At 35.7% G+C, this 11316-nt stretch overlaps 1 protein-coding gene across 1 annotated transcript in view; it reads left to right on the forward strand.

Annotated features, from left to right (window-relative positions):
* Window positions 1-538: 538 nt before the first annotated feature.
* The window catches only part of LOC104073906 (brain-specific angiogenesis inhibitor 3-like), a gene marked incomplete at its 3' end in the record, with an annotated part of 27577 nt that continues 16799 nt past the window's right edge, over window positions 539-11316 (forward strand). Inside the window, exons 1-2 of the mRNA XM_009573844.1 lie at window positions 539-638; window positions 10389-10499. Coding sequence (XP_009572139.1) covers window positions 539-638; window positions 10389-10499 — 211 coding nt within the window. The remainder of the gene's footprint in view (window positions 639-10388; window positions 10500-11316) is intronic.

Genomic DNA, 11316 nt, shown 5'->3' on the forward strand with positions numbered 1-11316 from the left:
TGAAAATATCTTTGTATAAAAGATATTTTTGTAGCTATTTTACTGAGCTCCCTAGTGAGCCCATTCTTTTCCAGCCCTTTTTAGACAGTAGAGTAGAGGCAATGGGAGAGATTTATAGGATATCTATGGGCAGATGTGCAAGTAGCTCTGGAGAAAATTCAAAAAAGGTTCATAGTTAGGAGCAGCATAATGAGATTCCAGTATTAAGCCTCTCTTAGAGAGCCATGATACGCATCCCAGTTGTAGGTCTCCAGCTGTTAAGAGAAAGTCTGTTTGCACTAAATAACACACCACTAACTGCAAACTTCTCCATGAAAGAGATACCAGTTTATCTATGTCCATAAGCAATAGGTCATTCTGAGAATGCATTTACATAAGTTACAGTCAGATTTCCCAGCTTAATGAGTATCTCTATAGTTCTCTATAGAGCAAACTCTATAGTTCTAAGTCCAGAACTAAACATCTTCACTGAAAAAATCCCTGCTTCCAATCTCCAGACATTCGTATATGTTGACTATTGGCATCATTTCTTCAAATGATGGACCATGATGAGCTAAGACAGATTTTAGGTAACCACATTGCATATTATGCTGACAAGCTGAAAGAGTTACATGAGATGTATCTTGCGCAGCCATCAGGTAATAGATGTGTTTTAATGATCCTTATTATTGACATCTGTAAGGGAAGCAGCCACAATTCTCCATAGAGCACACTTCCATTAATCATTCTGGAGGTCAAAAGGTATAAATGGTTGCAGTAATATTTGCAGGAGATGCATGAGAATTTTAAAAGTAGTGATTCAAGTGTCTGACATCACCTAGGGATGTAGAAACAATGAGTTTATTAAAATCAGTTACTTTGATGCTTATTGATGAAAGACAGGCATGCCCTTCCACCTCTGAGGACGATACCACTTCAGTAGTGTCATCCCCATTGTTCTCCCTACTATGAGTATCAATGTCATGTTGACTAGATTGTGTTTTATATTACTTTCAAATTTAATCAGAGAACTGGACCAGGAGACATTTTGCCATGACTGAGTAGAAATCTCTGTCACACATACAGAACAGCATTTTAAAAAGTTTTAGAAAATATGTATATTGCAAAAAAAACAAGTATACTGATGGCTCTCAGAGTAATCTGTGTATTTTGTAGACCTGTAGAGCATCATTATCATAGTCTCACTAATTCTAATAGATTCATTTTCTCAACCCAGTAAAGTACTGTTTTTCCTGTGTTAAGTATAGTACATTATGATCAGATAGATTATGCCCATCAAATACATCTGCTCTGAGGTAAATTTTTATGCTATAACTTTTTTGTATGTTGGCATTAGGTATTTGATCTGGTGTTAAGGAGGAGAGAAATCTTGCACCTCTGCTATTCTTTAATGCAGGGTTCAGGGTGAACGTCCCTAAAAGGTGATCAACAAATTATGCATTGCTTAGCTCAGATCTGCAGTTGAACAGTTCATTTGCTTTTATAGAGGCATTGCATGGGCAACACTTGTCAAATAAGCCAACCATGTGGTCCTCTCTGACACTATGGGCCATAGAGGTAGGAAGGATGTGTTAGCAGATGAGCTCAAATATTTTTTCTAAGCATGGATTATACAGTAAGAGTGAAGGAGAACACTGCTTTTTAGCCTCAGTGTTATATCTGGGTGCTTAAAACCATTAAATGAATTGCTGAGTCTGACCCTGAAATGAGAATTTGCGAGACTTGGAAAAGCGTGCTTTTACTAAAGCCAGTGAAAACATCTAATGGATTTTCAAAATATCCTGTAAGATCTAGGTCCAAGTGATTTTCATTGATAGTTTTCAGGTAAATCTCTTATGTGCTTTCCTACTTAAAATCCTATGCATGTATTTCTGAAGGAAGGATTTTGTTATTGTGAAAAACTGTTCTGAGGTTTAAATTTTGAATTGCTGATTTTCCTTTCATTTGTGTCATGTTTTCCCATTAAGGTAATTCCATTGACTAGAGAAGAGTTATTTATGAGTTCTATTTGTTAAGGTATCACCATAAGAGTTTTGACCTTTTAAGATGTTCCAGGTCCATTCTGGAAACCATTGCAACACTCTACCTCTCAGGGGGCTGTGCCATACACATATCTCCCCGGCTGAACTGGGTAGAATAATATGTTTGAAATTGCATGCGTGTGATTATTAACCTGCCAGTCACGGTTAGCAAAGGCTATGTATCCTTGTGAACAGGTTATATAAACCTCTTAGCTCAGAGTAGACCTGTGGTTTTGGAAAAGACCTTCTAGACCACGTCCTCAGTTGACAGGATTTGGCCTGGCTGGGTGGAACCAGGCCAGCTTACAGCAGCCAAGGCTCCTCTCCTCTCCTCTCCTCTCCTCTTTTCTGTTGAGACTCTCTTTACTGAAAGCACATTTTGAGATTAAGACACTTACCTGTACATAAAATTTAGCAGCTACCCATGATGTCTGTATATGAACACCCAGCTTTGTGGTACACAAATTATAAAAATATAATGTGCAAGATTCATACCCAGTGACATTTTCTCCATTTTTTATTATTCTTTTGTAAAAACAATTTAGGAGACTGAAACAAGGACGAGAAAATGCTCTTAAAAAGCATGCAATATCATTTAGCTTCACCTAGAAGCTTTACCATTCTAAAAAAAACCCCACACATTCAGTTTAACTGTGCTTAATGAGTAGAGTTTGCAGTACCTATTATTTAAAACATTAAGTCTTGTTCCTTCTCTTCATACAGCTTCAGAATCTTTCACAGACTGTAAACTTCTCTGTCATAAATTCATAGATAATTCATCTTACATTGTAATTAATGCTGCTATCATTTAGAAAAGATTAGGCAACCGTCTGCAGGAATGTCTGCAGTAAATAGTTGCAGGGCAAGGAAATAGTCTAGATGTACCTGTGAATTCTGGTTTCTACAATTACCTTTACTTACTTTTCAGTGTTTCTAGAACAGAAAGGAAAGAGAATGAAGTTATTGAATTCAAGAATAGCTTAGAAAATTACAGTTTAAACTCAGTCATCTCTTGAGTTGTAAATGTATAGAGTAATAAAGAGGCACATACTAGCCTGTGTGTAATACCTAGGTAGCTTGCTGCAGTGTTCAGTAAAAAGCAATTGTTTATATAAAAATGCTACTATTCTGAAATAACTACTGCCCTGGCTAACCATATCAATAATTCAATTAATTAAATATATGACAAAAGCAAAATACTTAATGCAGAAGTAAAATAGTATGAAATGTAAAAAAGCAATGACGATACCAAAGTATTATTATGATACTATGATTTAAATTTTTAAAGGCTACACATGAATAAGTTATTACAGTAGAAACATTAAAATGATGAGAATACTACAAGAGAATGCATTTAAGGTCTTTCATTTAGAAAGCAAAAATAAATAAAGGTAATCCCCTGTGTTTTCATTCTTTAATGTGTTATTATATCCATGAATCTCTTGAAAGAACAATAGGGAATATGAGAGAATAATATACTGCTGAATTTAGAGGATTTTAATATTAAACTTGATAATGTAAATTTCCTTTATCCATTTTATTATTTTTATTTTAATACAAACATTTTGGAAGGGATTGCTAGGGTAATTTAGTAGAGATATAAATGGGTAAAGCTGCAGTTTGGCCTTTCATTCACTCCTCCTTTTCCTCTTTGCTTAGTTATAATTCTGCAAAGCACAGGTGAAAACACACTACCTGCTGTGGTGACATTTTACATTCATTTTGAACAGGTATGAGTCACTTCACTAGATTCATATGCTCAGTTTCTCCTGCCTAGCTGTAAGAGCAATTGGGCCCAGGAAGGCAAGTAATAGAGCTTGCACAGTTTCAACATTCTGTGCACATGCAAAGTGAATAAATATTACATCTTTATGATACTTTTCACTGACCAAATCTGTAGCCATGAATAAACAGGTTCAGATCCCACCGAAGATAATGGCTGGCCAAGGGAGTCACTGCAGAGATGCACAGAGAGATGGCAGATTGCATTGCCATGAGAAAGTCTAGCTCATCAGGATTTGTGCTATAATTTATATTTTAATTCAGTAATATTTCATTTCTTATGTCATTAAAAATAGCAGCAATAGTATTAATCCAACATTATTTCCTAGGAGCAAATGGGTCTCCCTAGAGACAAACACAAACTAATTATCTATGTACAATATGTCGACTGTTTAGAATACATAATTATTTTCCCTAATTTTTTTAAAGATGAAAGAGTGCATACGTATCTGTATTAGTATATCTCTGTGTGCGAGAGAAAGGAAATCTTGTATCTAATTTCCTACAAATGTTAACCTATCTTTTTCCTTTACTTGATAAAACTCGAGAGTGTATTATAAAAAAAAAGACTTTGTTAGTACAAATACTATTGCCTTTCATATTTCCACTACTATTAAAATCCTCTCCATGTTTTCATGAGTAATAGGATGTCTTTCTCACCGTGTTCATGAATACAGCTCAGTTCAGATCTTAATTCACTCTAGTGAAAGAAATTATTCCATTCAGTTTGAAACTGGTCAAAGATCTTCTACACTGTTTTGGAGAGCCAAAAGAAGATTTTTTATGGGACCGGTATCTACATAGGAAGTAGGCAAAGACTGTTTTAAGAATGTTTTCCACATTTGCTGAGAAGAGGTTCCCATGGAAATCTAATTCAGCTAATAGCTATGTTACCATTTTGGCAACTTGCCTGCCTGGTGAGGAAGTATCATTTTAAGGGGTTGCCATAGAAAGCCATAGCTTAAATCTGCAGTGCAGAGTGACGATATTCACTGATGCCCTGAAGCTCTGTGTCCTGTCAATGCAGCATTTGAGAACAGGTGCTTCCTTGTGGGGCCTGGGTGCCCTGCTACTGTGAAGCAGGGCTGGAGACAGGGAAGGGGGTGCTCCTGGGATTTTCTTCTCTTTTGTCACGGGGTTTACTGAAAGGGAAAAACAACTGCACCTCATGTTTTGTTTGGTTTGTTGTTTTTGGGTTTGTTTTTTTTTTAACTCCAGCCCTACAAAAGAAGAACTAAAAAAAAAAGCAAACAAAAACTCCTCAGTCCTTGAATGTATTGAAAATTATGGGTTTTTAGATGAGAGATAATTTTGTAATGAAAAAGAAACAGAAAGTCCAGGCTTCTCAGTTCAATGCAAAATTGTTCTTTTAAGTCAACACACATTCTGCCATCTAGTGACCAGAAGAAATTGTACTGACCAGCTGCAAGTGTGATGAGAAATCCCAAGTACTGCTACTACTGCATATTGCACTATCTTTGTGGGAGAAAATGTAGAACGGGTTACAAAGACATTAAATGCGCAGGAAACTTTTTCAAGCTCCTGGGAGTCTGCAATTAATCAGATCTATTGAAATCAGTTAATAGTTCTGTCCAAAAATTAATTGAAACAAACTGGTTCTTTATATATTTCTATAGCCCTCTTCGTTCTTCCTTTCTCCCTTTGCACCCCCCCTCCTTCCCCTTCACCTGGGACTTACATCAGCATTTTGCATAATTTCTGGGAAAAACATTTGTGTGTTGGCACAGAGAGGATGCCATGCTACTGCACGTGAGACAGTTTGCATTAATGCACATTCTGGCTGCAAGGCCTTTCGTATTCATTCCGTAGTCAAGAGTAATTGAAAACACTCATTTGACTATTTACAGTTCAGGAGTGGGCAGGATAGTATGAAGTACGCTGCTGGAGTGGTATGGGCAAGAGAAGAAAATGACAGTCACTTTGGGGAATCGATTGCCTCTTCTTGCTTTTAAGGGTCTGATCAGCCTTCAGGGAGCTGCTCACCATCCCACCTTCCAGGCGGTTCAGTACAAGCTGAGGATGCTCAGCAACTCTCAGAGGTTGCTTTACATTTTACATGCCCTGAAGGCATAATCCTAAAGGTCTTAGAATCACTTTTTTTTAGTTCAACAGTTCATTCATGCTGTCGTCACCAACTACAATGCTGAAAAAGGCTTTTTTTTTATTAATGCCAGTGTGTTCTGTGCCATTGATAGCACAATTTATACTAAATGTTATACCTATAACCAAATCAATATATTTACACTGTGAAGTTCCCATGAAATGTGACATAAAAATAACCATAAGAGCCAAACCAACACGGTTTATAATCTGATGACTAGGATGTGTATGTAACAGACTTACAAATATTATTAAACAGCCTAGGCATAAAATCTGTTTGACATGTACTTTAATTTTAATGATTATCCACTTGTAAAAAGCAAAGACTAGCCATTGGTGAGTAGAACCTTGCAAAGCCAGTATTTTTCTTTTGTATTGCTCAGTCTTCCTAGTTTGCATTTTTATACTGTTAACAGATGTTTTTTCTTCTTTATTCCTACAGAGAGCTCATGGCACCTCTCTTCTCTCCTAAAAACGTACACCTACATTGGCTGCAAGATTTTAGCTTCTCCTTTAAAAACTAAAAAGGTTACTCAATAGGAATAAAAATTCCCATAACATAACATAAAAATAAAGGTAAAGCCAATGGGACTACAGATAAGGATTGTTGTAAATAATACTCATCTGTAAACTTTGGAATTTCAGGAATCATTGGGGTTTTTTTTTTCATTCCTAGAAGGCATGGAACTATATTACAAGCTTCAGAGTTATATGTAAAATGAAATGATAAACCATGTCCATAGTAAAACATATGCATTGCTAAAATACTTTCAAGTATTGTGTACAGCTGAGGAGAGAAAGAATACACATCCAATTGCAGGAAACTATTGTAGTTCCATAGTCACCAAAGGACCTCTGACAGCAGGATAAATTCTTTTATCAGATGACTAAACCTCAGATTTTCTACCACAAATGCTGGGAATATGTTATGATTCATTACAAGTCACGGTCTGGTTAAAATGATCCATTCAAGATTACCCATAATGCTATTTGTTACTTACATTTTGAGGTATTTCTTTATGAGTTTTATTCTCATGCAGGTAGATTATAACATTAACAATGTAGTAAAAAGCATTAAAACCCTTTCATGTCCCCAGGCCTAGCTTAGAGTCACATTGGCAGTTTCTGGATCAGGTCATGTACCTGTCTACTGCTGAAAAGATTCATTGTCCCTCTTTATTTAATGAAACAATCTGATTAATATCAATGTTTGAGGTAAAAGCAGAGAAGGACTGTTTTGTTTCACGCAAGGGAAAATTAGGACAGGCATCAACAAAAAATTCTGTTCAGAAACTGATGTCTGCAAAAATACCTTCTTCTGGGTTAGAAAACTTGTTTTCAGCAGCAAGAACTAGGTAAGAAGAGTGAGAATGAGAAAAAAATTCCTGTACTCGGAATCTCAATTCAAACATCCGATACTATATCCCAGATATCAGGTCTTGAATTGTGCTGGCCTGAACTTGCAGGACACCTCTATGCCAGATACTGTCTGGTGTAAGATGGTCCCTCTCACCTTTCCGACACAAACAGGTCCTTGAAACTATTGTGCCATTTAGTCATACTTTAGGCTGACTTGGGTTAAAATGCTTTCCCAGCCCAGAAAGCATTTAAATACTTCTCCTCCATGAAGTATTGCGGGAAAACAAATGTGTAACAGGTTCACCTTCTACATTCGTTATTTAGCTAGGATTTGAAATTCGTATTTGCTGTAAACAATGGCAGTCAGTTAAGTAAGATATTTTATTATAAAATGCTTCATAAAAAATGCATTACTGTTGAGCTTCTTAGATTAAACAATTTTGAGAGCACTGTTGGTACTTGTATGCAGAAACCGGACACTACTGATCCCATTCCGAAAATGTACTTGACCCTTATTTTTCTTTTCTTATGAGGCCTGAATTTTAATGAGGCCTTAAAGTCCTCACTCATGTCAGTACACTGCATTTCCTGTTACTGCTTTTGTTCTCATGCGGCATTTGGTTAAATACTTCAGCTGAATATGAAAATAAGAGCACTGCATAAGTCTCATTTCATTTTTTGACAAAACTTACAAAGAAATGTTTGTTATGAAACACTTATCTTTAATATATATTTATATATTTACTATATAAATTAATTTATTAAAGGGAGATTAGTTGAAAAGTGCATCTCAAAGACCATCAGCAATAGTTGAAGTGAATTGAACATGTAAATTAAAAATGTGTTGTTGCTAAGTGGAAAAATAAAAAAGTCGAGGCATGATTAGATCCTGTATCAAGGACTTGTATTTTATTTGGCTTGGTGATATTCGTGAGTAACTCCATTCTTGTGAATGGAGCTACACTGGGTATAAACCACAACCCTGAAAACTGATCTCCCAGACTTTCCTTTGCCTCTTCACCAGAGGTCTCTGTCCTGCCGGACGCTGCATGTGCCTGTGCCCAGCACGGGATGCTGCGGGACTGGGACCGGAGCATGCACCACCTCCCTGTATGCCTCTGGAAAGCCTTCCTCTAGCAAAGGTCTCCAATTATTGCACTCTGTTTGTAACTTCAAGACCAGAATTAAGTCTTCTGCAAGAATGGTGCCATATCCTCTAAATTGCCTGACAAGCAGGCAGCGCGCAGGCAGCAAACTCAGAGCAAACACGCTTTGCTTTCACAACCTCTTCAAGGGAAAAGCTATGTAAAGTCTCTTATCCGTCACCATGTTGTCAATTACAGTTTAAATGGTCATCTGTACTACACCTTGTAAAAATTGTAAAAGTATCATTCTAATCTTAATTTGCGTTAGAATATTGATTGTAAAACTTTAATTATAGTAAGAGATTTCGCACAGAATAAAAAGCTATCTTAAATCAGAGGAGCTGTAGAAGAGGTGTGTTTTGCAAAATTATATTCATAAAATTTTGTAACACACATATGTATGTATGTGTATATATATGTATACATATATTATACATATGCATGTGTATATATATAATTATCTTCTATATGTATTTCTGGGATGTATTAAAAGTGTGGAATGTTTAATTCTCAAAATATATTTTATTAATTAGATTTTCAAATATTCTCTTTAGAATGCAAACTGCATTGCTGTTCTCAAATGAATAATTAAATTTATATTTTAAGTGGTGACATTAATGAATATTTACAAAAAGAAACAGTAATTTGGAGAAATATATTAATAATTTACTAGAAAGGAAAAAAAGGTCTCTGCTGATTGACCCCTTAAAAATATATTTGCCTTTTATTATTTCTTTACTCTAAATAGAAATTTAAACATGTTTACTTTAATAATTTATCAAAACAATGTGTTTGCAAATAATATTTATTAGCATTTACATCTTATATAATGTTTTGCATCTTTTGAGGCAGGAAGGTAAGTTTTATTATCTTCATGACTTTACAAATTGGAGAGAATTTTGAATTTTGCATTTGCAAGGTAACCTTCCATCAGAAAGGTATTTTTTAATGTTTATATTCCTAGTGCTTCAGACACGTTCTGCCTCACCAGAAACTTCATGAAGTAGTTTCAATGTTAAGCCACGGTTCCCAACACACGCTTCCTAAATTAGAGTCCCAACAGAAACCGAGTATTTAGCATCACGCTGCGGACAGCTGTGTGTGCCTGGGAGGACCAGAGGGAACTGTGCTGAAGATGCAGCAGTCCCCTTTTAAGTGCAAAGGACCCTCCACATTTCATCACAGAAAGGAAAAATGGACTCCGAGGTAGAAGACTAGGAGGTTTGCACAGTACCAGAGAGGGAAAATGACAGCAGTGATACAGGATAAAAAGCGCACTCTTGTCTCCCACACAAGGGCCTTTTTGTCATTGATTTTTACATAGATTTCCCCATTAAAATCAATGGGGACTTCTTTTTAAATACTGAGGGCAAGATATAACCTTTATAACTGATATGTTTCAGAAAGTTCACAAGCACTTGTTCTGCTGGATTCAGCCTAAAAATTAACCAGTTTGTTGACTAAATTGTTATTATTTCATATTACCACCATTCCCAAAGATGACTTGTTATCTCTGTTGAAGGCTTCATCAGCCTGAAAGATGAGTGCAGAAATAGAAGTCCCCTGGAGGAGCAGCAGGCTCTGCCATAGAACAGCAATGTCTAACACTGTCACAATCATTTTCTGGTGTGGTTTGCACTGATTCAAAATATAGGAATAAAATGTCTGCATTTGAATAATTGTTTTTGTCCCATGTCATACAGCTGATTTATAGTATGTGTCACTACATTGAATGTTGGTTCATACAATAAAATCATGTTTGAAAATCTGCAGACACAAATTTAAGTATTTATTAAAAGCTGAGTGTAGCAAAGTTAAGTTGATGTTAACTGCCATGATCACTTGCCTGACTCTTACCAGCAACTTCCAGGTATGTTTAGGAACATATTGCATGAGACAGTATGTGACTTTTGAGAAATGTCTACACACAAGCTTTCATAAACCTTTATTCTGTCTTTAGAATTTGGAATGATGGGAGATCATACAATTAAAAGTCAGCGACCTCGATCTGTTCATGAGAAAAGGGTCCCTCAGGAACAAGCTGATGCTGCTAAATTTATGGCACAAACTGGTAATACATCAGTTACATTTTTCTATTTACTGTTGTTAATTTTAGCAAAACCACTGCATGTTTCCATAATCTTTTGCTGCATATTTGTCAGTTTTCTAAGCTGATACTTTTTTTGAATCATTTTTTTTTTCACCAGTTAAAGTCCATAAATAAAGTAGCTGAGAATTAGGTAAATCATATAAAAACATGCACTGTGAATGTGGATACTGAATAATTTAGTGTAAGCATGAATTTCTTTAGTAATAAAGGCAGTCTCACACATACAAGATACGGGACAGCTTACTGTGACATATCAACTTTTTTTCAAAGAAGATGTTAAGAACATGCTTCAGAATTTCTTTATAAATAGACTGAGGTCTAATCCCAGCTTTAGGTGTTTAGCAAATTAATTAATTAATAGGGTGACTTTAATGTGCATACATTCAGCATTTACTATCTTTGGCCAAGCACAATGTTCTGTTCTCTAGTTTCCAGATTCATAATTGCTAAACGAAATTGGCCGTAAGTAAGTTTTAATTGGATGTGAAAATTATCTAACAGTTTTTCATCTAAAATGTATTTTCTAATTTTGTTTAGCAACTGCATCTTCTTTAGATAAAGATACTGAAATGATATTACAAACCTAGAGCTGAAGTAATTAAAAAAAAAAAAAAAAAAAGCCTGTTTACCAACAGTTAACACAGCTGCCTTTGAGGTCAATGATAAAGTTTCAGTGGTGAGTTGAATTAAGCTCTCATACAGCAAAACTACTGCCATTTTGACATCAGTAATGATCTGTGTATCTGTTGGTAAAATCTAACCCTTTAGCAGTTCCCTA

The sequence above is a fragment of the Fulmarus glacialis genome, unplaced genomic scaffold (genome assembly GCF_000690835.1).
Source record: "Fulmarus glacialis isolate BGI_N327 unplaced genomic scaffold, ASM69083v1 scaffold9833, whole genome shotgun sequence".
Taxonomy (NCBI): domain Eukaryota; kingdom Metazoa; phylum Chordata; class Aves; order Procellariiformes; family Procellariidae; genus Fulmarus; species Fulmarus glacialis.